Source organism: Mytilus edulis, chromosome 5 (assembly GCF_963676685.1).
Source record: "Mytilus edulis chromosome 5, xbMytEdul2.2, whole genome shotgun sequence".
Taxonomy (NCBI): Eukaryota; Metazoa; Mollusca; class Bivalvia; order Mytilida; family Mytilidae; genus Mytilus; species Mytilus edulis.
Genome location: NC_092348.1, coordinates 25,054,506 through 25,082,192, shown reverse-complemented (window position 1 = coordinate 25,082,192; position 27,687 = coordinate 25,054,506). Strand labels below are relative to the sequence as shown.

The 27,687-nt window shown below is 33.6% G+C and overlaps 2 protein-coding genes and 1 long non-coding RNA gene across 5 annotated transcripts in view; 1 reads left to right on the top strand and 2 right to left on the bottom strand.

The window, feature by feature from the left end:
* Positions 1-3,122: 3,122 nt before the first annotated feature.
* LOC139523262 (DNA replication complex GINS protein PSF3-like) lies at positions 3,123-10,428 on the bottom strand. Its single transcript, XM_071317122.1, has 3 exons — positions 10,264-10,428; positions 7,130-7,404; positions 3,123-6,171 (listed from the first exon to the last, which is right to left on the bottom strand). Exons 1-3 carry the CDS (start codon positions 10,361-10,363, stop codon positions 5,938-5,940), a joined length of 609 nt encoding a protein of 202 aa, XP_071173223.1. The 5' UTR covers positions 10,364-10,428; the 3' UTR covers positions 3,123-5,937.
* Positions 10,429-16,285: 5,857 nt separating this feature from the next.
* The window catches only part of LOC139523260 (uncharacterized), a 48,081-nt gene continuing 36,679 nt past the window's right edge, over positions 16,286-27,687 (top strand). Inside the window, exon 1 of one of the 3 annotated variants that reach the window (XM_071317119.1) lies at positions 16,286-16,349. The gene's annotated coding sequence lies outside the window, so the exon portion shown is untranslated. The remainder of the gene's footprint in view (positions 16,350-27,687) is intronic. The other 2 variants (XM_071317116.1, XM_071317121.1) reach the window with 2 other exon arrangements.
* LOC139523258 (uncharacterized) lies at positions 19,774-23,180 on the bottom strand. Its single transcript, XR_011664584.1, has 2 exons — positions 22,369-23,180; positions 19,774-21,304 (listed from the first exon to the last, which is right to left on the bottom strand). It is a non-coding gene; the product is annotated as an uncharacterized lncRNA (long non-coding RNA).

Below are 27,687 nucleotides of genomic sequence, written 5' to 3'. Positions count from 1 at the left end.
CTGGAAATTTCTTAGAACTTAAATTAAATTTCTCTATATTCACTTCCATCCATTATATGTCTGTTTACATTTGTACATGTATATTAATCCATTTCTCATCTATCCTTCATATTTAATTACAATCCAAGTATAATAGAACTTTTTAATGACCTTTGTATTACTTCCCTTGGAGGACACAATTTAATAGCAACGATTATGAAAATTTGTCCTGTGGGTGGACACTATTTCATATATTGTGCAGTAATAATCTGTTCATTTGAGGGACACTATTCCATTTGAATGGACATTATTAAATACCTAAATTCTACGAAAAACTGTCCACATGGACACTTTTTCATAGGACACTATTACATCAGGATTGCTTAAAGAAATAAAATTGAGAATGGAAATGGGGAATGTGTCAAAGAGACAACAACCCGACCAAATAAAAAACATCAGCAGAGGGTCACCAACAGGTCTTTAATGTAGCGAGAAATTCCCCGCACCCAGAGGCGTTCTTCAGCTGGCCCCTAAACAAATATATACTAGTCCAGTGGTAATGAGATATGGGTCTAATCACGATTCACGATTTTTTTTTTTGGTCAATCACGATTCACAGAAAATAAATTTCCATGATCACGGATCACGATAATATAAAAAAAAAACTGTAGAAACACGGATCATGATAGCGAAAATGTGCCGATCACGAAGAACAAAAATAACCTACCAGGTACCTCAATGATGACCAGATCAGATGAAAACTGCTAGACAGACATGTACACATTAAAAGCATTACAAGTCTAAAATATAGTTGACCTTTTGAATATAGTATCTGAGAAAAAAACTAATCTAGGAAAACTTAAGATTGACAAATGGACCATATAAATGAGGTCATGGTCGGATGATAATTGCCAGACAGACATATACACCCCACAATCATTCCATACACCAAATCTAGTTGACCTAATGGTAAAAATATTAGAAACAAGACCAAAAAAACAAAAACAGAACTAGAAAAATGAGGTCAAGGTCAAATAAATCATACCAGACTGACATGTACATCGTTTAATATTTTCATACAATAAATATAGGGGACCCATTGCATACAGTTTTGAAACAACACTGAGACCAAAGCACAAAAACTTAACTATTACCAATGAACCAATGAAAACGAGATCAAGGTCAGATGACATCTGCCAGTTGGACATGTAAACCTTACAATCATTCCATACACCAAATAAAGATGGCCATAAGTACTTTGCAAGGTACGCATATATCCAATATAGTTATCCTATTACTCATAAAAAGACAAAAATTCAGAATACTAAAAGCCTTAACTATTTTTTCAAGTAGTCACTGAACCATGAAAATGAGGTCAAGGACAATGAACATATTTTGCAAAAAAATATAATTTATTCTAAATTCTAAGGATTTTCTTATCCCAGGTATAGTTTACCTTTAGTCCTGATACCAATAAGCATGTCGAAATGTAGTATTATATTGTTTATTTGTGTATTTATCTTTCCTGAATGTTCTTACATTTATTTGTACTGCAGTCCTATCTTGCCATAAAAGCTCGAAGTTTGGCTAGCCACAAAACCAGGTTTAACCCACCAATTTTTTTACTACGAATGTTCTGTACAAAGTCAAGAAAATGACAGTTATTATCTTATAGTTCGTTTCTGTGTGCGTTACAATTTCGTTTGGTTTTTTTGTTTCGTTTTTTCCTCTTATAGTTAATGTGTTTTCCTCGGTTATAGTTTGTAACCCGGTAATAAATTTATAAACTTGCGAACAACTGTATACTTCTGTTGTCTTTATATATAACAGACAGAACCTCCATACCATAAGGCATATGTATAAAAAGTGAGAAGGATACAGGTCTTCGACCTTCGGAAATATCATGCTTTTAGGATATTAGCTTACGTCTCCGTTGTCGCCACGTCACTATCTCTATGTCGGGCTTTCTGTGAATTATGTTGCAGGCTTGACAAAAACTAAGACAAATGTTGTTTTTAAAATACAGGCTTTTGCCTTTATGAATATTTGTGCCTCTTTGTTACATATTGATCCATATTTACTTGTTATATATTGATTAAGATTATCACTAAATATTGACTGCTCTACCCCTATTTGTTACATGTTTACCTATAATGTTTGTTTGTTTTGTTCACACAATAGACATCGTTGTCAATATAATGGAATTTGATGCGACTGTCATACAAGTGAGAGGTTTAGCTAGCTTTAAAACCAGGTTTAATTCGCCATTTTTTACATGAAAAAAATGTATGTACCAAGTCAGGAATATGACAGTTGTCCATTTGTGTGGTGTGTTTCAGCTTTTGATTTTGCCATTTGATTAGGGACTTCCTCTTTGAATTTTCGTCGGAGTATTTACTGTGACTGTTCCTTTGAACTAAGGAAAACTTTCCCAGAACTTTCAAACCACTATTTCAATTATTTGATTTGACATTTTACATAAGTTATGCAAATATCAACAAGTTAATGAACCATGACTGAGTTAAATGGCTAAAAAATCTCCATGTAAATGACATGTGCCAATGATAATATACAACTGCATACCAAATATCATTGACTTATTATAAAGTTGTTCCTTTTACACAAACTTTAACACAAACATTAACTTGTATACTATGTAAATGTTTCAGTTAATGAACCATGAAAGGGGAGGAGGCTATAGAGTCTCTATGGAAACGATAATTGCAAATATCATTGACTTAACATTAGCAGTTCATCTGAAACTGATTTAATCACAAACTAATACATGTAACCTAAGCATAAGTTTCAAAGTAAATAGACCATGACTGAGGGGTAGGGCCAAATAATCTCCATGCAAATGAGATGTGGAAATGCTAAAATAACTGCATACCAAATATGACTGACCAACCACTTGTGGACTTGTGGTTCATCATGAACTAGGCCTTATAACACACTAATACGTTGTTTACACCGCTGCTGGATACAGCATACATATGTCTCACTTTTTGACACCATCAAGCAAGACAAAAATGAACCTGATAGAAATAAATATAGAATTTTCTAAAACTAAAACACATGCATCAATCAGAAAACTAAGAGAATAAAGCACAAAGTATAAGCATCAAATTAAATAAAACAATGAGTTGTGAATAAATGCATTTTTATTGTATTTCTACTACATGTACGTGTATAATAAAACTAGAGGTTCTAAAGAGCCTGTGTCGCTCACCTTAGTCTATGTGAATATTAAACAAAGGAAGCAGATGGATTCATGACAAAATTGTGTTTTGGTGATGGTGATGTGTTTGTACATCTTACATTACTGAACATTCTTGCTGCTTACAATTATCTCTATCTATAATGAACTTGGCCCAGTAGTTTCAGTGGAAAATGTTAGTAAAAGTTTACAAATTTTATGAAAATTGTTAATAATTGACTATAAAGGACTCCTTAGTAGGGGGTCAATTGACCATTTCGGTCATTTTGACTTAATTTTAGGTGTACATTATTGCTGTTTACACTTTATCTCTATCTATAAAAATATTCAAGATAATAACAAAAAACGGCAAAACTTCCTTAAAATTACCAATTCAGGGGCAGCAACCCGACAACCTGTTGTCCAGTCCATCTGATATTTTTAGGGCAGATAGATCTTGACCTGATAAACAATTTAACTCCATCAGATTTGCACTAGATGCTTTGGTTTTTGAGTTATAAGCCAAAAACGGCATTTTACCTGTATGTTCTATTTTTAGCCGTGGCAGCCATCTTGGTTGAATGGCCAGGTCACCAGACACAAAACTAGATACCCCCAAAGATGATTGTGGCCAAGTTTGGATTAATTTGGCCAAGTAGTTTCAGAGGAAAAGAATTTTGTAAAAGATTACTAAGATTTACGAAAAATGGTAAGAATTGACTATAAAGGGCAATAACTCCTAAAGGGGTCAACTGACCATTTCGGTCATGTTGACTTATTTGTAAATCTTACTTTGTTGAGCATTATTGCAGATAAAAGTTCATCTCTATCTATAATAATATTCAAGATAATAACCAAAAACAGCAAAATTTCCTTAAAATTACCAATTCACGGGCAGCAACCCAACAACGGGTTGTCTGATTCATCTGAAAATTTCAGGGCAGATAGATCTTCATTTGATAAACAATTTTACACGTGTCAGATTTGCTCTTAATGCTTTGGTTTTTGAGTTATAAGCCAAAAACTTTATTTTACCCCTATGTTTTATTTTTAGCCATGGTGGCCATCTTGGTTGGTTGGCGGGGTCACCTGACATATTTTTTTAAACTAGATACCCCAATTATAATTGTGGGTAAGTTTGGTTTAATTTGGGCCAGTAGTTTCAGAGGAGAAGATTTTTGTAAAAGTTAACAGACGACGCTTGACGACGACGACGGATGCAAAGTGATGAAAAAAGCTCAATTGGCCCTTTGGGCCAGATGAGCTAATAAAAATTGATTTAATTTGCTACAGTATAACTTAATTATTTAGCATCATCAAATAAGACTTGTATCTTTCCCTAGTTTCTATTAAGCCAGACAATCAGAAAAAAAATTGGTTTAATATCAATAATAAAGTGTTGAAGAATGTAAAAATCAAAACCATCAACTTGTAACTGCCCTATCATTCAAGATTCGTCAGATATTTTAAATACAGGTTATTTAAAGGTGCAAACTCGGCCATACACATACATTTACATTCATTAACTAATGTTTAGTCTGTTTTTGTGAAAGGATGAGTTTTAATATCAATAGAATCATTGCCGAGATTAAAAAAAATTATCAACACTCTAAGACTATTTGCATGAACATGTATAGGGATTCAAAGTCATAACCACTTAAACAACTTTCTACATTATAAATCACTTTGTTACCATACATTTGAAGCTCACAAATCACTTGTTGGTGTTTAATCCCCTTCTGCACCATTGACTATATTGTGGGAGTCAATTGTTATTGGTTGAGGAAGCCAGACAGCTAACCAATGAAATTAAACTTAACAGACTACATCAAAGGTATCAAACATACTTAAAAGACACTTGAGTGGAGACCACATAGTCATACAAACAATTATTTTTATTTTCACCACTGATTCATATTTCAATAGTTAGTCAGGGGACTTACTTAAATGAATGATTTTCTGAATCTCTGATTCAAGTAACATTATTTCCATAAAGGTTGGAAGTAAGAGTTGTCTTTCTTTAATAATCACCTATTTACGTATTACAAAATAATCACTAGAAGAAGTGATTTAATTTTACTGTAGCTTTAAATATAGAATACTAATGATCCAGAGACTAATTATGATTCTAAACTTATCAGAACTAACATCTGTGTTGTCTAGGATGACCAGGTCATTTCAGGTGATGACCTTGTACTGAATCTAGGATAATGACATAAAAATCACTTGTTTAAGTATCATACCTCAATTTTCTTCCCAAAAATCATTTCTTTAAGTATTATCATTATGATAACCCTCACTAATTTCAACACCCCCTAACAGTGAAATATCGCGAACAGTAGAATTTTATTACATAATCTGAAAGATGAAAACCTTGAACTTTACAGGAAAAATGCTCCCACTGCTGGGAAAAATCTGTTAAGAAAGTATCAGTTCATTATTTAAAGCCATTATTATAGCATATTTTCAACTTGAATAGAATTTGCAGCTAAATGAAAGCATCAAAGGCATAAACCTTGATTCTTAAAAGAAGCAAAACAATCATTTTTTTCAATTTTACTAATGAAAAGATATTATTTAAACCTATGTGTTAAAAATTTTGGTAAAACTACAAAATCACAATTTGTGACAAAACTTCGAATTTGCTACTCAAATAAGTGATTTTCAATAAGTCCCCTGACTGATAGTCAACAATATTTAAATTCGTTCATCTGATTTAAAATCAAAATAAAATATATTAAACAAATCTTTTTTAAATTTGGTCAAGAATCATCCATTAGAGCTCTTTTACGTTTTCTGTGGCTTCTAACCATTTCTGATGTTGTTAGTTTTTCTGTTTGTCTGGTTTCCCACCTTTGAAAATCGTTCAGACCCATTTGTCCTGCTTTAAACAAACATTTCTCTGTCTCATCTAGTTTCTCTGTTAATTTTGTAGTGTCTTCATTATAAGCATTCTGAGAAGAGTCCATGATTTTCCTTATCCTTGTCTGAAAACACTGGAAAAAAAGAATTATTCCAATTTATTATTAGAGGTAAATGGTATGAATTTTGTAACTTTAAAACAGTTGTTTAATTTTGTATTTGAGCTGCTGTTGAATTCAAATTTAACCAAACATTTCTGTTTTGTTTAAATCAGAAACATAATTAATATAAATTTCTGAAAAAGGTTGTAATAAGGTTTACACAGGACAAAACCAAAATTTAAAACAATTGTAATTTAAGAAATTATTATGAGATTTTTTATTAACAAATAATTAATGTGAATAATACAAGTGGGTGAAAATTGCAGTAATACATGTAAAAACTTGCATTCTGATACTTGAAACAAAGACCTGTATGCAGATTTTTTCAAAATCACATAAATAGCAACATTCAAACCCACATTTTTGTCCATTCATGAAATATCCTCATTATAAACATAATAAATGCATGCAATAATTTCTGAATTTACAGTAAGTGTTTTGATGGAGAACTGTCTCTGTAAACCCAATGTCATCATGTCTTCATTAAAAGTAATTGAATTTCTCAACAACAGCTTTCTAATAGCCATGGTAACTTTGCAATGTTGTTTGCACAATTATTTGCTGAACTCAACCAATGTTAATAAAAGCTCATCCGTTTAGTATGTTTAGTTAGTTTTTTTCTTATATTCATAATTACAAAATATTTTTTCTTTCATACATTTGTCATAGATGAAATGGACCCATCAAAACATGAAAGATAAATTTTAAAGGTCAAATTAAAAGTAACAGATATCCACAAACAATTAGCCAGGAATTAGAAATGTTCTTGTTTAATACATAATTTTTTTGGTCCATTTGGATATCAAAAGCAGGATTGTTTGCCAAAGTATGAAACGGATATCCCTATCTTTCCATTTGAAGGGTCTTTTTTGCAATTTTTATTTTATCTTCTACATGCACAAATGACGTTTTTATCATATGTTCAGTATACCTTTATTAAACTTTTTGCTACATCTGCAGTTTCTGGCAGTTCAAACTTCAGTAACTGTGACCCATAGCTATAATAATAAGGTCCTAATTTATGGAGATCCACCACATTAGCATCTGCTGTTAATATTTCCCGATAACCTTCTCTATATGGTCGTGGCATTTCTACACTGACAATATGACGTTTCCTGCTACACAAAGCTCTGGCCATCCAGAATGACAAATCCAGTTTGGTTCCTGGCTGTAAATCATCACTAGTAGAACTGCTATCGAGATACCCTAAAATAGATTTGTACATTTCATTAATGTTGATGGAGTAAATATGGCCTGAAACTGTTGCAAATATTACATGCACAAACTATACATTATATGTACTTGAAAAGTAAACATAACTGATTATCATTTATTTTATCATCTTCTGCAGGGAAAAAAAGAATGCACTACATTTGTATCTTACTTCATATACCTGTATACAAGTATATATGCAGAAATTACAAATTTTCAAATCATTCTCATTTTTTTGCTAGCTGTGGAACCGTAGCTCTTAAGTCCTTATCTTATTTTTTTACAATTTGTGGTCATATGGTCCAAAAAATAACATAAGGACCTAAGAGCTATGGTTCCTCAGTTACATTTTTCTACCTATTTTAAATACAATTTATTATCTTATTAATAGGCACTGGCTACAGTTACATGGAAATGTAACAATAATAAAAATATTATTATTGCTACATTGGCAACTAATTGCCATAATACAGGGTTGGGTAAGGATCTGATTAATTACGAATGTATTGTAACAATAATAATTTAGTCTACGGTTACATTGCGTTATTGTTACATTAATGCACTTCAATGTACCCTAGCGTAATTCAACTTAAACCCTCTATAGTCATGATAGTTGTGTAACTGTTGATTCAACTTAAACCCTCTATAGTCATGATAGTTGTGTAACTGTTGCTTCCTTTTTTTCGCCGATAAGAATGAAATTACTATCACAAAATATCTAGACTCTGAAAAAGAAAACAGATTCCACCAGTTTCAACATGTCGGCAAATGTTTATTACATCAATTGCCTTCACAGTTGACTTGTATTTTTATGTTTTATTGGGTTTTTAAGATATGACAAGTTGGATATGGAAATCGGAGGTGAACATAAAATCAGTAATGGACGGTAATGAAATCATACTACAACCTCACATGTACATGTGCTTCCAACCAAAAAAATGATGAAAATATAAACATACCAACAAGGAGTTTAATATACAAATACTTGATCAAAGAGTAAAAACATAATTTTTCAGCTGAAGCATGACAGACATTGAAAGTTTTTTAAACTTAAAAATAAGTATAGTACATAATGGAATTGTACAGTAGCCCCACAGGACGCAATTACGACTGGACACAATTACGAACAATTTCCAACGTTTGCCCTCTGAGATTATATTTGTTTATATTTATCAATAAATGTTTTTATAAATAAAAACCCTACTAAAAATCCCTTGTTTTCATGATAATACAATTTATGTGCACTTGGTGAATGTTGATGACGATGACAAAATCATTTTGAAAATATTATAAGAACGGCAATCTGACCTGGAAGTTATATAAAAAAAAATACATAAAGGTAAGTGCATATTGCCTTCTTTTGTTAATATATAGAAAGAAAAAGATCTCCTGATTCTGTTCATATGCGTGATGCCTTTTATCATGCCCAAATAACCCCAAATTGACGTTTTTTAGACTCTTGTGAACCTATGTATGGTCAAAAGAAAATACGTTAATTTTATTGAAAAGTCCAGAGAACTCCGAAAGAAATGTTGACCAATATAAAAAAAATCATATATGAATGATAAGTACACCATCGAAATGGATAAACTTGAATTTAGTGCTCCTTTAAAGGAGGAACTTACACAAAAAAAAAAAATCAGAAATCTTTCCTTTACACATGACCGACATTTCGTCTGCAACCACTGCTGAAGTAATTGACGTAAAAAAACAAACTTGTGCTTTTTATTTTCCTATGAAAATGTGTTTGAGATAAAGATTAATGTATGCTTTATCAATATAGACTGTTGTCATTGATTTCTTCTGCAAGATATATCAATATAGTGCTGTTCGGAATTGCGTCCATATGTGGCTCTCTTGACCCGTAAAACGAGATCATGCAAATCTTACTAAAGTATCCCAACGTGCATAAAATGTGGGATATGCTGCAAAATGGAAAGCCTTCATACATCTTAAATTCTATGGTATAAAAAATTCAAGAAAAGTAGTCTACATAAAAAAATATTAATCAAAGTTCAAAAATCGTTCGTAATTGTGTCCGGTGAGGCTATGAAATACAGACGTGCATGTTGCTGCACCACTTGTTTGTGATAGCTGCTTTGTTGCACCAAGATTTGTCAGACTAAAGCATGCTCCCAAATACAACATATTGAATTTGTAGAAATGTGATATTGCAAATAAAATTTTTAAAAATTGTATGCAAGTTTTATTTTAATACACATCACTAGTCCCAGCATACATTGAAGTGAATTAATGTAACAATCAGGCAATGTAACCGTAGACTTGATAATTATTGTTACATTCATAATAATAATCGGTTCCTTACCCAACCTTACATTCCAGCAATTAGTCTAATATTTTTATTATTGTTACATTTCCATATTACTGTAGCCAGTGCCTAATTAATATTATGGGGCTGGATATACTTGGGGCCTGATTTGTGTGGGCTGGTAGACTTTGGGACGGTTCAACTTGGGGCCTGATTGTGAGCTGATGGACTTTGGGAGGGTTCGACTTGGGGCCTGCTATGTGTGGGCTGATAGACTTTGGGACGGTTCGACTTGAGGCCAGAACGATCTGATACCATCCAGACAGAAACTGTACCTGGTACCCTGATGTCCTAAAATTTATTTTCATAGATTACTCTGGGGTTTCAAAAAGGTTTAGTATTTTTCAGACCACCTGTCTTAGAATTATTCTAAGCCTGCGATCATGGCATTATCTCATATTCGTGTCTCCTGTAAAACAGAGAGACAGGATCACACTTTTCACAGGCAAGATACAATTTCTCCCCTCCCCTTTTTCCAAACACCAAAAAGGTTCGTCTTTAGGGAATATTTGCGGTGTTCTTGCCTAATCTGTAAATAGGTAGTTCAACTTTGCATGGCAATCTTTCTTGTGTTGTAAGAATGTCACTAATACTGAAATAATCATCGACACTTTCACTTGTCATTTCTTTGTGTTTCAACGTTTTAAAATTCCGCGCTTCCGTCTTTTGACATTTCCGGTATGTTAAAATTGCCTAAAACCTCATTTACAGTTCCGAACTCGGTCCTGTCTGTGTGAACAAAGATGCTCTACCATGGACAAAGCAACAGTAGATACATTATGTATATTGATCCCGAGTGCTGTATTCTGTGGTTGTGGTTGCAAATGTTAGTTTACTCATGAGCTATTCCTGCTAGAACACCAGTGACCTTAGTCATAGATTGTGTTTTTCTTTGCACGTAGCCAGAAATAATTATTCCTAACATGGTTATTTTTCATTATTTGTTCATTAATGATTTTTATTAGTTGAAAATTTGCACTGACCTAAGCTTCTTTTTATATAAAAAAAGGTATTTATACTAAAAAGAAGGACAATCAAACGATCCAAAGGTTAAAGTGCTCTTTGTAATACTGATGAAGGCGCTACCTTAAATGCCAGCTATATACAAAGACTATGTCCTACATATTGATTTATTGTTGGTTTGCTTAACGTCCAGTGGCAAATAATTCATGCATGTTCAGGACTAATGCCCCACATATAGTTTTTGTCTAAAATAAAATAATAAGTTCAGGTGGGAAATGTTTAGGGAACGATCATTAAACTTAAAAATGCTAGAGGGAGTATGTTTTTTTTTTCTTAAAAAAGATAATCTGATTCCCCATACTTTCCAGTGTTAAATTTTGACCAAATGATTTTGTTTTTACATCAACTTCATGTTATAGTTTAAAGCCAGTTTTACGTCGTTGCTGTCCGAAGACACATTTGGTTTCCGGGCAGTAACTTTAGTTAAAGTGAATGGATCTCTATAAAATTGTACCAGAAGGTTCAATTATACACACAAAAAAAAAGGTTATAATAAATTGATTTTAGGGGTTCCAACAGTTTAGAAGTCAGGGTCTTTTTGGGGTTGTTTTACCATAACTTGTTTTAGGTTTTCTTCTGAAAAAAAATACCATTTTTACATTGATTATTTCTCATTTATATATTTATGTAGCAAATACTGATATAAGACCATATTAGACTTATCAGTGACGCTCAAATCAAGATTGTTTTTTTAGGCCAAACAAGTACAAAGTTGAAGAGCATTGAGGACCCAAAATTCCAAAAAGTTGTGCGAAATACGGTTAAGAAAATCCTTAGTTTTAAAAAAAAAATTACGTTTTTAAAACAGAAAAATATAAAAATGACCATATATTTGACATTTATGTCAACAACGAAGTGCTGACTACTGGGCTTGTGATACCTTAGGGGACGAAACGTCCACCAGCAGTGGCATCGACCAAGTGGTGTAAATAGTTATCAAAGGTACCAGGATTATAATTTTATACGCCAGAGGCGCGTTTCGTCTACATAAGACTCATCAATGACGCTCAGATCAAAATATTTTTTTAAGCCAAACAAGTACAAAAATGAAGAGCATTGAGGACCAAAAATTCCCAAAAATTGGCGGCCAAATACGGCGAAGGTAATTTATTCCTGAGATAAGAAAATCTTTAGTCGATAAACCAGGCTGTTACCTGATAAAATTGCATTATCTGCAGGATTATTGATAGCTTTCTTTGCTATTCACAATGACATATTAATTACTAAACGATATCCTCCATACTATTCCAATCTGAGATTTTATTCATACATAGTCTGGCACGGCTGGTGCTGTTCCAAGTTGTTTTCTTTTTATGGCCAACCTACCATAGTAGAGGGGCATTATGTTTTCTGGTCTGTGCGTCCGTTCGTCCGTCTGTTCGTTCATTCGTCCGTCCGTCCGTTCGTTCGTTCGTCTGTCCCGCTTCAGTTTAAAGTTTTTGGTCGAGGTAGTTTTTGATGAAGTTGAAGTCCAATCAACTTGAAACTGATTTCACATGTTCCCTATGATATGATCATTCTAAATTCAATGCCAAATTATATTTTTATACCAATTTCACGGTTCACATAGAAATTGATAGTGCGAGTGGGGAATCCGTGTACTGTATTGTGGACACATTCTTGTTCTGCATGTTTCTTGAGAATTATTTGTTTGGCCTGGTTAGTCACTATAAAGTGTAATAATTCACATTTAGTCGCATCACATAAAGTAGTTACCAAAAAGGTACCCGTGACTTTCACATGAGAGAAGCTAGGATTTTTTTTACACATTTTAAACATTTTTGTGGGACTATCATATGAAATTCAGGAGATATGTAGTTGCAGATCCTAGTCTACTGCAACTGAGATGTTCGGGCTAACCTGATACCTGTTTTCAAATTAGTCCATATTAAAGTTTGAAGGGTCCAAAATTAAAATATGTCTGATTTCAACTGACATACAATACTTGGTGTTTTCTATATGCCAAATCTACATCTGCGGTTGTATCAGGCTGCGCTCGACGAAGCATTTTATTGATATTTGTTTTAGACTTTTTTTTATTTTGGTCATGAAATTTATTTGTAGGTGTGAAGTTGCTAACGTGAGGATACCCTAATTGCACCTATTTTAACAGTTTTTTCACCAACGTTTTTTTTATGAACCAGACAACAGTTTTCATTATGTGCTTATTTTGTAGACATAACCTTTACTATATAGTTATATTTGCTTGATTTTCATTGAAGAACACATAATCTTTCAATCAATTTAATTGAGGTCTGAAGCTGGCATGTCAATACCTGCTAGTAGTCCCTTGTTAATTTATGTATCATTGTCATTTTGCTTAGTTTCTTTTGTTACCTTTTCGAACTTCTTTTAAACCGAGTTCTTCTGTGAGTATTGTTGTGTGTTTCTTTATTCTACATTGGCTAGATGTATAGGGGGAGGTTGAGATGTGACAAAACATGTTTAAGGGGCCAGCCGAGGCCAACCTCAAGGTGTTTTTTCCCCACAGCGTTGAAGACCCATTGGTTGCGTTTAGTTATTGTCTGCTCTTTGGTCGGGTTCAGTCAGGAGTCTACTTCGTCAAAATTATCTCCCCATTACGCCAGTTCATTTTCACAATCGTAGAAATGGAAGCCATTGTAGGGATGACGCGCTACCAATATTGCTCTTGGAAACCGATAAATTTATCCACATTGCACCATTACGATCCTTATATGTCAGTTGTATTTTAAAAGACTAATGTATTAACTAGCTAATGAGCATCAGTTAAAAATCTAGTCTGCATTGATTCAACTTAAAACTATTGTCTGATCGGTTGTCAGGTGGAATTTTCGAAAATTCATAAACATTTAAAAAAATTCTAATTAAATAATTCGTGGAAGGGCAGACTAGATTTTTTTAGTGTATGAAGACTATAAACCCTAGTAATCACACACAAACAATTAGATTTTTTCGAAGATATGCATTTTCATCATCCAACTTGAAAGACTGTCGTCAAGTACTTTCAGTAAAAAAATAGCTATTCGAACACACCTTCTCTGTTTTTGTGACTCATGAGTTAGGTATTTCACTTGACCCATATATTTCATCTTTTAGTACTGTGATTTTTTTGTGTTATAAAGTCAACCTCTAGCTTTAATATATAAAAATGATAGAATCTGAAGCGAGACGATGTATGAAATATTCTTGCTTTGTACGATATCAAGACAAAATATTTAACTCAAACACGCCCTTACATAAAAAGGTGCACTCGATTTTCTCTTTTCGATGCAATTGTTACCCATTTTTTGGAATTTTTTCTTCAGTCACATAATGGAAGGGCAGACACGAAAATTACTGAACTAATAGATTGATATGTTTTCCGTCCGTGGTAATTTTTTCATAAAAATCGGAGGTTATGCATTTTCTTCATCCAACTTGAAAGATACCCATGTCGTCGACTTGATATCTAATTGTTCTGCTTAACTATGTACTAGATAAATTGAAATGGTGTTTTTAAAATAAAACACCTCGTAATTGAGAAGAAAATTGCAATTTTGTTTGTTTTTATTAACTTTTAAAAATTTTGTCACTATAGTAAACAATACAGTAAACATTTATCGCCTTCTCTAACAAAGAGCTTCGATTCTTTTGTTCTATTTCAACCTGGTTTCCGACTGGGGTTGTTGTCACTTTACCTTATTTTCATTCTCAATTTTAAAGTAATTGTAATTTCGTCGATTACATTTTGAAAGTAATCGACCCCATCCTTAATTTGATCTTGGGAGGAAAATAACAAATGAGAAAATACACAATCTAATTAAAATATAGATTTTAAAAATACAAACTGTGTTAATCAATGCATCAACGGAACTCGGGCCATTGTGGAAGAATGGTGGACTGGAACTCGGGCTATTATGGAAGGACGGCCGACTGGATGAGGGTCTTCAATGGAACTCGGGCCATTGTGGAAGAATGGTCGACTGGATGAGGGTCTAATGGAACTAGGGCTATTGTGGAAGGACGGCCGACTGGATGAGGGTCTTCAATGGAACTCGGGCTATTGTTGAAGAATGGTCGACTGGATAAGGGTCTATTGGAACTCGGGCAATTGTGGAAGGACGGCCGACCGGATGAGGGTCTTCAATGGAACTCGGGTCATTGTGGAAGAATGGTCGACTGGATGAGGGTCTAATGGAACTCGGGCTATTGTGGAAGGACGGCCGACTGGATGAGGGTCTTCAATGGAACTCGGGCTATTGTGGAAGAATGGTCGACTAGATGAGGGTCTTCAATGGAACTCGGGCTATTGTGGAAGAATGGTCGACTAGATGAGGGTCTTCAATGGAACTCGGGCTATTGTGGAAGAATGGTCGACTGGATGAGGGTCTTCAATGGAACTCAGGCTATTGTGGAAGGACGGCCGACTGGATGAGGATCTTCAATGGAACTCGGGCTATTGTAGAAGAACGGCCGACTGGATGAGAGTCTTCAATGGAACTCGGGCTATTGTTGAAGAACGGCCGACTGGATGAGATCGAGTCTTCAATGGAACTCGGGCTATTGTGGAAGGACGGCCGACTGGATGAGGGTCTTCAATGGAACTCGGGCTATTGTGATAGAACGGCCGACTAGATGACGGTCTTCAACGGAACTCGGGCTATTGTGGAAGGACGGCCGACTGGATGAGGGTCTTCAATGGAACTCGGGCACATGTACATAACCCAGAAAGCATGAATTAAGATTGAATTCTTACATACTTACTAACTCAAATGTCAGGTATCTGATGCTCCTGATCATGACGTGTAAGACATGCTATTAATTTATAACTATATTACATAGAAAATGCTTGTATTCTAAGGAAGCCAGACAACACTCATACGTTATTTAAAGTGATGTTTTATTTCCACGTAAATCATGACAAATGTGACTGCATGTACTCTTGAGCAATGTATAGGAATATTTAATTCAAAACAACAAATCCGTAATTTTCCTGTTTTTGTAAACCTTCAGGACAATTTTTACATATTAACAATTTGCACTTATACTTATGTTGTGTTGTTAGACCGCTGCCTGAGGTTAGAGTGCCCAAGTGTTCATAATACGGCAAAAATATCAAAACCCACTACATTCTTCTGGTGTCTGTTTTAAGTCAGGAACTTGTAATCTAGTGTTTATAGTGTTGTGGATGTCTGTCAATGGCTTATTGTTAAGGTTAATTATTTTGTCATGATTGTGGCTGGTTTTTTTTATATCGTTAAGTGATTCACATTAATTTTGTTTCATTGTTGAAGGTTGTACGGTGACTTCTTATTGGTTATGTGGACTATATGGACTCTGGTGATTAACTAAATCTTTTTTGGCACTGGCATACCACATCTCCTTATTTTCATATCTTATAATCATGTCAATTTTAAATAATTGATTATATTTGACTGCAATGCCAAATGTATATATTATGTGTCCTTCTAAGTCACTTGAATTTCAAATGAAATGAAATTAAATAGATATGAAGATTTCCGAAAAAAAAAAATAAGATCAACATCATAACTTGAACGGGACATAGTTCGGAACCGAAACACTTAATTTAAAGTTTTCGTAAGTTCCTGTTTACGTCAAACACGTGGTAAGTTTGTTTACATTTTTATTTCGCTTATAATAATTTGCAATTAATAAAGATTTAAGTGGAAAATTTGATCTATAACAATATTTTTTTAACCAGCTTAGAGTAATGAAGGAGCGAAAACTCTAAGGAACCCGAAGTTAACCTGCATATCACCAAGTGCTATATATAACACCACTATACCTGTATACTGAGGCCACACTTAAAAATATTTTGGTTTGCCCAAACCCTACCCAAAGGTTGAGACAGTGGGTAGGTAGGTAGGCATTTTCTTTTTTTTTTCAAAAAAAGAAATTTGCGTATCAGATGTTTATTAGTCTTCATGCCTATTTGATTAAAAAAAAACTTCTTCAAATCAGGACAATAAAAGAATTTGAGTAGGCAGCTTTTTTCTGGGTAGGTAGCGTTTGGGCAAACAACCCTATTATTTATTATGGCCTGAAGTATAAGCAGATAAGTCTATGTGTCTCAGCTCATATCACGACTCATCCATACTTTTTAAAAGCGGGTTCAAACCATGGATAAAGTGGGGGGTCCAATATATCCCATTCATATGCATCTATCGCAAAACAGGGGGGGGGGGGGGTCCAACCCTAATGCCAACTGCCAAGGCGTCACAGACCCCCCCCCCCCCCCACACACACACTAAAATAGTCTTTCAATGTAGGATTTAATAATGTCCTCCATGAAAAGATGTCCACCGGACACATTTTCACAATATTTACTTATTTGAATGTGTCCTGGACACAATTTCCTATGAAAACATGTCCTCAGGTATGAAAAAGTGTCCATGAACACATTATTCACTACCATAATATTGTCCAGGTGGACATTTTTTATTACTGGACATAGTGTCCGCTAGTCCAAATAATTATGACGTCTTGAAAGGCTATTATAATTTTTTTCTTTGACGCCTTTCAAGACGTCATAATTATTTGGACTAAGTGTCCGCCAGGGTACGAAAATTTGTTCTGCAGATGGACCATATTTCATAACTGTTGCTGTAAAATGCTGTATATTTCATGGCAATGGACATTATTTATTTTCAATTGCCTTCTTCTCTGACATAATAGATATAGTTAAGTTCTTCATATTTGATTTTACACTTCCTTTTTATTGTTATTCTTTCATAGTCATTACCATTTGCTGGGAATTTCTTAGAACTTAAATTTCTCTATATTCACTTCCATCCATTATTTATTTGTTTACATTTGTATATTGATCAATTTCTCATTAATCCTTCATATTTTAATTAAAATTCAAGTATAATAAAACTTTGTAATGACCTTTGTGTTACTTCCCTTGGAGGACACAATTTAATAGCAACTCCTGTGAGTGGACACTATTTCATATCGTTAGCAGTAAAAACCTGTCCTTTTGAGGGACACCATTCCATGGCAATGGACATTATTAAATACCAAATTTCAAAGAAAAACTGTCCATGTGGACACTTTTTCACAGGACACTATTATGTCTTACATCAACACGTCATTTGCATGATTTGGACTGTTCACGTACATGCTCATTTTTTTTTTATACATACTGGGTAAGGGTGTTGAAAGTTAACACTGCCAAATAATATCATAGGATTTTAATGATTTATTTTATAAAAAGAATTCATTTTCATGATTTTGTTAGATTTGTAATATTTTAGTCTTTTCAAAACAAGCAAACTGTACTACAATTGTCATGATTGTAATCTGTGACATTACTATAAACAGAATCTCCGGTAATCAATTTTGTAATCAACTGAGGTACTCAATAATCACATTTCCTATCCTCAGTTTGATTGAAGTCGTATAGTTCCCCTTAAACATTAATTTTGAACATGCCCGAGTTGAAATGAACAATTTTCAGAATAGAGTAAAGACATATTAAAACAAGAATGTGTCCTCAGTACACGAATGCCCCACTCGCACTATCATTTTCCATGTTCAGTGGACCGTGAAATTGGGGTAAAAACTCTAATTTGGCATTAAAATTAGAAAGATCATATCATAGGGGACATGTGTACTAAGTTTGAAGTCGATTGGACTTAAACGTCATCAAAAACTACCTTGACCAAAAACTTTAACCTGAAGCGGGACAGACGGACGGACGAACGGACAGACGGACGGACGAACGAACGGACAGACGGACGGACGGACGCACAGACCAGAAAACATAATGCCCCTTTACTATCGTAGGTGGGGCATAAAAAATGTTCATCTTATGAATTTCCTAAAATCCAGAAGGATGGTGATTCGGGGACAAGAGCCTATTTTGTACCCATTCCTTTACCCCTAGACAAAACAGAAGTTTATTGATTCAGGACTATGATTCTTTGTTCCACATTATTTTCAGTAAAATACTGGTACTCAAGTCAAATTTTTAAATTTTTGAATAACATCTTTAAATAGCTAAATTGTATGTAATTTTCAATTTCGATGTTTTCTCAATAACAGATGAAAAATACGTTTTTCTACCAATATTACCGCCTCAGACTAACTATAAATGTCTTCCTAGTCGGCAAAAGAGTTCGACAGAGCCCATGTTTCCTATTTCATTTCCTACTTACGACAATTACCAAACAGTACTAAATATAAGCTGTGACTTGCTTCCCTTCTATTGTGTGGAAAATGAAAAAAGAAAAAAAAAGAAGGCAGCATACTTAAGCTACTGTTATCATGGTAATAGAATGTCTTATGGATCAGAGCAATAACACATAATTAACACATGATAAAGAAACAAATGAAGAATATTGAAACGGTAGGTCCATAAGCATATGGGCACGATATTTATGGGATTGTTATTTCACTTCAGTAATTATATAAAAGCACTGATGTGCATTCATTCTGAGTGGTAGAATAATAAAATAGCATCCAACTTTTTCCCCGACGTGGATGTGTTTATTTTCAGTTTCGTATTTTCTATGAAACTCGCAAAATAAAGCACCGTTCTGCAGGATAAAAGTTGTATCATATTGTAACATTCGTAGAAGTTTTGTAAAGACATGTCGAGGCGACGATCTACATTTTAAAGTCACAGTGTGTGATTTTTCATCAGTTTTGATATTTGTTGGACAATGCGCCAGCAAAATTGAAAAAAGGCTCTGAATGAAATAATTTAAACGGAATAATAGCGTATTTGCTGAGCATTGCAGTCAGGATTCTACTTCGTCAAAATTATCTCCCCATTACGCCAGTTCATTTTTACAATCGTAGAAATGGAACCATTTTAGGGATGACGTGCTGCCAATTTTTCTCTCGGAAACCAATAAATATATCCACATTGCACCATTACGATCCTTATATGCCAGTTGTATTTTAAAAGACAAATATATCAACTAGCTAATGAGCATCAGTTAAATTCTCCCTCGCCCTGCTCGTCCGAATTTAAAGCATTTAATTTCTAATTCAATAGGCTATAAACAAGACAAACACAGATATAGGATTAGTTGCTCGCAGTAACATCTTATTTTCTCTTGCGATACAATATTTTATTTTACTGAATTGTACATATTTCTTCAATCGAAACATTATATAAACACATGACATATAACATTGTTCCTCTTTCGCATCGTTTCTTTTCCCCCGGCTAATGCCTCCAACGCCTGTACGTACAATAAACATAGCAGCAACTGCACATATACCTATGTGACCAACTTCAATCCGACGTAACTGCGAGCACCTTCGATACTAATACATTTAAATCCCAAACTTTATATAGTACCTTTAAACCCCACCCATAAAAACCGCCAAAACTTTCCTCGTGCCTCCTGCACCTAACGTCAAACTTATAAATAGTACATACTGTTACAAAACCAGTATCCGAACTAGTTATACTAGTTCCCATCTGTAAATATTAACTACAAATAGCAAACGGGAAAAACCCTATTTCAAACGAAATAAAATACATTTAAATTCTCCCTCGCCCTGCTCGTCCGAATTTAAAGCATTTAATTTCTAATTCAATAGGCTATAAACAAGACAAACACAGATATAGGATTAGTTGCTCGCAGTAACATCGAAACAAAGGAAATGAAACAGTTCAGAATAAGATGCTGATATAAAAAGTCTTTTGAGATATTGCTAATTGAAGATAAATCTTCAACCACTAAACTGGACCAATATCAGTTTCAAGTCGACAATCGGAACGTCAAATAGGACATGTTGAACCGGAAGCTTCCGCAATAGATGGTTATGCAGACAAATGTTTTGCAAATCTTGAATCGATGGATAATTTCTCAAACTGTTTTCCTTGATTCTGTAAATAGAAGAACACAATCAAAACTTCATACATACATGTATACTTGTATCTTAATCAGATAAACATTAAACTCTATAGATATATACATATTTCATATCTATATACATCAACTTGTAATCATACTATGTGATTCTTTATGTTACACACTGCAACATAGCTCATGAAAGTCTAAACATATATGCATCTCAGATCTACATACATCAACTTCTAATCACACTGTGATCCTTCATGTCACACTGCGCAACATAGCTCATGAAAGTCTAAACATATATGCATCTCAGATCTACATACATCAACTTCATATCACACTGTGTGATCCTATTGTTGCATTCATAAAAATCTAAACATATATAAATATATCTATTATATCAACAACAAGAAAAAACAAAGTCTACAGCTATGTCTGAAGCTCTGACTTTGTACAAGGTTTCTTATTATCTATGTTACATTTTTATTATCGATTTTAAATTAAAAAAGTTTTCCACTCAATATGTTATGTACCATGTGTACGGACTGTAAAATATTACTGCTTACCGTTTTAAAAACTCTCAAGTTGAACTCCTGGTACTGTCCGATTTATCTCACATAAAAACGGGCTACTTTTTATACCTACACCTGCATTTTTGTGGCATCCGGGAAATAATTAGCACATGCATAAGGTCTCCAATATGGTACAAAAACTCTGATCGTTTTATAGTAAATGCGACCTGCTGATAAAATAAAATCAAAATTGTGGTACTTAATGAAAAAACATATAAAATTGATGATTATTACAAGTCTCATCTTCAAATCAATTGTATACATATATTTAATTATGTACAAAAGTTAATGCCTTCATATTTAATCTTTTGTTTTCTGTATATTAATTTAACAACATCCCATGGTGCATTGTGCAACCAATCACATCGCTCCCAGCGACAACATTCCATGGTGCACTACACTGTGCAACCAATCACATCGCTCCCAGCGACAACATTCCATGGTGCACTACACTGTGCAACCAATCACATCGCTCCCAGCGACAACATTCCATGGTGCACTACACTGTGCAACCAATCACATCGCTCCCAGCGACCTAATAAAATAAATTTCATACATACCATTTCAAGCTCGTCTGTAACTCGTATCACTCTTCGTGACAATATCATCTCTCTGCGAGAAGATTTAAACATATGTTGTTTCCATGTCTCAAATCTAGTACATGTCTTACAAATTCTTTACCTGCATGAACTTTGTACTGAAACAGTAATCAGATTTTATACAAAAGGTGGACACTGTAATATTTAGTGAGCATTTAATCTATCAACTTTTAAATAAAAGTTGCATGCTTAAAAACTGATTTGTTTTTTATATTAATGAACTCCACATGGTTCACATGATGATTATTACAAGTCTCATCTTCAAATCAATTGTATACATATATTTAATAATGTACAAAAAGTTAATGCCTTCATATTTAATCTTTTGTTTTCTGTATATTAATTAAACTTATACAACATCCCATGGTGCATTGTGCAACCAATCACATCGCTCCCAGCGACAACATTCCATGGTGCACTACACTGTGCAACCAATCACATCGCTCCCAGCGACAACCTTCCATGGTGCACTACACTGTGCAACCAATCACATCGCTCCCAGCGACAACATTCCATGGTGCACTACACTGTGCAACCAATCACATCGCTCCCAGCGACAATATTCCATGGTGCACTACACTGTGCAACCAATCACATCGCTCCCAGCGATCTAATAAAATAAATTTCATACATACCATTTCAAACTCATCTGTAACTAGCATCACTCTCTGTGACAAAATCATCTCACTGCGAGAAGATTTAAACATATGTTGTTTCCATGTCTCAAATCTAGTACAAGTCTTACAAATTCTTTACCTGAACTTTGTACTGAAACAGTAATCAGATTTATACAAAAAGTGGACACTAATATTTAGTGAGCATTTCATCTATCAACTTTTAAATAAAAGTTGCATGCTTAAAAGCTATTTTGTTTTATATTAATGAACTCAACATGATTCACATGGTTCAGTATATAACCAAATTTTGTAGTATTTTAAAATAAAATCATAAACCTGTAAAACGGTTTTTAAAAAAGAACACAAATATATTGATTTTCGTTTCTAACTTAATAATACGTTCCAGGCATGATTTCAGAATGTAAATAAAGTCAACATTATACTCAACTCCGTAATGTGAAAACATGTTCCTCTTTCGCATCGTTTCTTTTCCCCCGGCTAATGCCTCCAACGCCTGTACGTACAATAAACATAGCAGCAACTGCACATATACCTATGTGACCAACTTCAATCCGACGTAACTGCGAGCACCTTCGATACTAATACATTTAAATCCCAAACTTTATATAGTACCTTTAAACCCCACCCATAAAAACCGCCAAAACTTTCCTCGTGCCTCCTGCACCTAACGTCAAACTTATAAATAGTACATACTGTTACAAAACCAGTATCCGAACTAGTTATACTAGTTCCCATCTGTAAATATTAACTACAAATAGCAAACGGGAAAAACCCTATTTCAAACGAAATAAAATACATTTAATGATCTTGTCTGCATTGATTCAACTTAAAACTATTGTCTGATCGGTTGTCAGGTGAAATTTTCGAAAATTTATAAACATTTAAAAAAATTCTAATTAAATATTTCGTGGAAGGGAAGACTAGATTTTTTATATTGGTTGAAGACTATAAACCCTAGTTTTCACACACAAAAAATTATAACTTTTCGAAGATATATGCATTTTCATCATCCAACTTGAAAGACTGTCGTCAAGTATTTTCAGTAAAAAAAATAGCTATTCGAACACACCTACTCTGTTTTTGTGATTCATTAGATAGGTATTTCACTTAAGGTTCATCACTGTGTATCATCGCCACCGGAAATTGGGTACTAACGAAGCGGAGATAAATAGAAAAAAAAGTAAACAAGTTAGGAATTTAGTCAATTTAAAGCATTTCCACTCATTTGATGAGGGTGCCGCTTAAGAAATGATTTTCTGATATATAATTCTTTAAATTATTAGGCAGATAAGTACAAAATTGATACAAGATTTTGTGTAATACTCCAAAACTTGCCACTTAGTACCGGAAAATTTCGAGGTCGATCGTCCTCTATCCCCCCATTCTCAAGATATTGAACTGTTTTTCATTATTTTTCCAGACACGTTTTTAGATTATTATAGTGTGGCATCATATCTACTGAAATTTGTTGTCAAAAAGATGTATTTTAAAGAATATAGACCATGAAAAATAAAGTCTAGTGTACGGCAACTTGCTCGTGTTGACAAATTTACTGTATGGCAACTTGTTTTTAACTGTATGGCAACTTGCTAATTTTAGAATAGTTATTTACCGTCCTTTCAAAGAAAATATTGTATTAAAAGTTCAAATATCTAAGGGGTGGGGGAGGGGGGTTCCCTTTTAAATTAAACTGTTTTTGTCTTTTTCAAGGTTTTAATTTGTTTAAAACTGTTATTTGACTGATAAATTTAAAAACCCTTAACTGCTCGACCCACTGTCTGTAATCTGTTTTGTTAAAATTTGCAATGTTGTTAACTGTTTATTTGAAATTGAGATTCCAGTTATCTGTTACTTAATACTTAAGTGTTCACATGTTTTTTTACATTATTTTCTCTGTTAACTAATCTTAACTGTAATTTACAAGAATCACATGCAAATTTGGTGTCCATTCCTTTTTTTACGTTGCTTCCGCAAAGTAAAAAATCTTTGAGTATGGTAAATCCTTGATAAAATTGAGAATGGAAATGAGGAAAATGTCGAAGAAACAGAAGCCCGACCAAATAGAAGAAACTACCCAACGCAATGAGAAGATTATTCACTAGGATGGGTGTCAATTCACAGATAGGAAAAAACTTAGAATTGACACTCATAATTTTTAAACACCCTCTTTCCCTTCCTTCCTAATAAATAAGGCTTACTATTTGAGTTATGCATGTGTATATTTATGGAAAGAGAATCGTCCATAGATTTGATTTCCAATAGTAATAATTGTGAAATATAATTTTTTTTTGTGTAACCATGGCAACAATCAGCATTTATTTGACACCAAATATTGCAAGATAGGGTTGAACATGTCACAAAGATCTCAAAAATTTGGTCCAAAGGAAAATGTCAATCAATAAGAGTGAAACCTTTCCTGAAACCATAGACATATATCTATCAAAAGGTAAAAAAAAATATATGCATTTCTGCGTTTTTTCCATAAAATTGAATTGAAAAGATCGAGCGTCAAATCTTTGTTGAAAAACAATACAAATTTTTTAAATCTATGGCGGTACGGATAGGAACGTATGGACGTTCAAACTGTAAAATGGCTTCTAAAACATGTTAAAAACAATCTAAATGTTCATATAAACCCACTAGGAAGGCTATATTATTATTCAACTATCTAAAAATCAATTCAATTGTACAAAAACTTTCATATTTAGAAAATTCACCATGGCTATAATGCGAAACTAAACTTGTAACTGTGTATTGATACACCCGAAGCTGTCTCCTAAGTGATCATGATCAATCATTTAACTACAAAAAGCAGGCGCGGATCCAGCCATTTAAAAAAAGGGGGGTTCCCAACCCAGAGTAAAAGGGGGGGGGGGGTTCCAACTATATGCTCCCATTCAAATGCATTGTTCGGCCAAAAAAAATGGCGGGGTTCCAAACCCCTGGAACCCTATCTCCTCTCGGTCCGCCACTGAAAAGGGGGTAGAAGTTCAATGTTTGTTTCTTGAAACATATAAATGAACCAAAATTTAAAAAATGAAATAAATACAAGACTATATAAAAATGTAGCAAAGGTTACAGACTCAAGTTGGGTCATGCAGGTGCAACAAATGAGGCAGTGTTAAACATGTTTAGAGATATCTCGTACCCCTCTTTATACGTCTAACCAATGTAGTTATATCTGCCTTCTATTTGTTATATATCAAAAATGTTATAAGGAAAGGCCACTTCTTATCCAGCTAAAACCCTGGTCAGTCCTATGATGAAAATAATTCAGAAGTATGTGGAATGTTTGATAAGTTATATTGACCCTGAGTACCTGGACGGAATCGTGAAATATATAAAGTACCTTTACATTTTGCAATTCGTAAAATAACTGAACCGTGTGGCCTGGTAGAAGAGGCCGAACAATGATGACTTGGTTCTCAAATTGATGTCAAATTTGCTAGTCTAAGACTTCAGAAATGTAAAGATGGACCAAGGCTTTTTTATATCAGCTCAGAGTTCTTAATTGGGACTTGGAGATGAAAGAGCGCTTCAACTTGTGACACCTTACATGTTACTTTCTGATTTATACACTGGTTTTGATGATTTAAAATAAAAATGAGTAAACCTTCGTAATTCCTTTTAATAAAATGATGTAAGCAATGAGTCGTATGAATACCCTGACTGAGATGTAACCATAATTTAAAAGAGCTACCGCCATAAAAAAAATAATGTTCACGCCCTATAGTATTCACTCATTCTAACTGTTTGTTACACTTTCCTACGTCATGGCGATAACCCAAGTTTACTACGACTGATTGACATAAAACATTTACTCAGATTCAGATTCAGATTCAATAGTTTATTAAAGTCTCACCACATACATACAAGTATAAACACAATATAATATCAAGTAGACAATATAAAATTTAGAATGCATGTGCCATTCTTAAAAGAACTATGAGAGACTGTTATATACAATTTTAAAACAACAGAATTAAAACATAAGTTTTGTTATTTATACAAAACATAAAAGTGCAATATCACCATGCACATCCAAGGATAAAACCTAATACATTTTGTACATGTACATAATAAAAATAACTGAAACAGTTTGATTTTTAACAGTATAAGATACTGTTTCGTCGTAATAAAATATTATTGCAGGTTTTGGCAACAGAACTACAAACATTTTCATTTTTGAACAAAAATATAAATTTTTCATCATCTGACAAAGTTAAAAACATATCATTATGTTGAATTATATCAATAAATAAAGACTGCCTTAAATCTTCATATAATGGACATGTTAACAATACATGTTTTTCATCTTCTATATTATCACAATTGAAACATAATCTTTTATCTAAATCTAATCTTTCGTAACGACCAGTTTCAATTTTTAAAGGTGCTACTCCACATCTAAATTTCGCAAATGCACTGCGATAACGAATAGGTATATTTTGCAACAAATATTGTTCAGTAGAGTATGAAAATTTAAACAATTTATAAGTTCTTAACTTATTTCCTTGACCATACTCAACAATATACATAACCAGAAGAAGCCTCCCTTTTGCTGTTTGAAGCATTTTCGATTATTCATGACATAGTCCTTTTTCTTGGAGTCGATCACTCCGTCTGCTTTTCCATCCGTTCAATTGTCTGTCCATGTGTCAATAAAAAAAATATGGTACTTGCCACAGGCACTTGTCTCAGAAAAAAAATTTCCTATATACCTTAATATAGGAAAAAAAATTTCTGAGACAAGTGCCTGTGGTACTTGCGTGTGGTGGATATTTATCTTATTTGCTATCATACCTCATCTCCACTGTTTTTATCTAAAAAAAAAAAAAGAAGCTAGCACCAACAAAAGAGGAATGGACGGTTTATTTTATTGAACTTATACAATTCAACCTAACAACAAATAAGAAAACAGTCGTTAGTAGTATAACGATATATAAATGTATTTAGGATAATATGGTTGAAAAAAACCTTTTTGTACAAAATCGAAAAGCGGTACGCAACGAGACCTTCTGAACTGAATTAACGGCATATATTTAATAATATTTGATAAGTAAGACATTTTGTATATTTGTAAGCCTGTAAAGCTTTGATATCAACAAAATATCGTCACTTGATATTATTTAAACAGTGATTAATTTACTCTTAAAATTATAATATATTGCAAGACGCCGTACAGACAAAAGTTGTTATTTTGCAATTCGCCGTACAACGTTCTGCAATTCGCCGTACAACAAACAAACAATGTTTTTGTTCATATTCTTTAAAAAACATGTTTTTGACAACAAATTTCAGTAAATATGATGCCAC

Coding starts and splice junctions, on each gene's coding strand:
- LOC139523262 (XM_071317122.1), bottom strand. CDS start 10,363: ATGACAAGTGAAAGTGTCGATGATTATTTCAGTATTAGTGACATTCTT. Junction 7,405..10,263: donor ACTACCTATTTACAGATTAG/GCAAGAACACCG, acceptor AATCTATTTTAG/GGTATCTCGATAGCAGTTCT. Junction 6,172..7,129: donor TAGCAAAAAGTTTAATAAAG/GTATACTGAACA, acceptor CTTTTTTTCCAG/TGTTTTCAGACAAGGATAAG.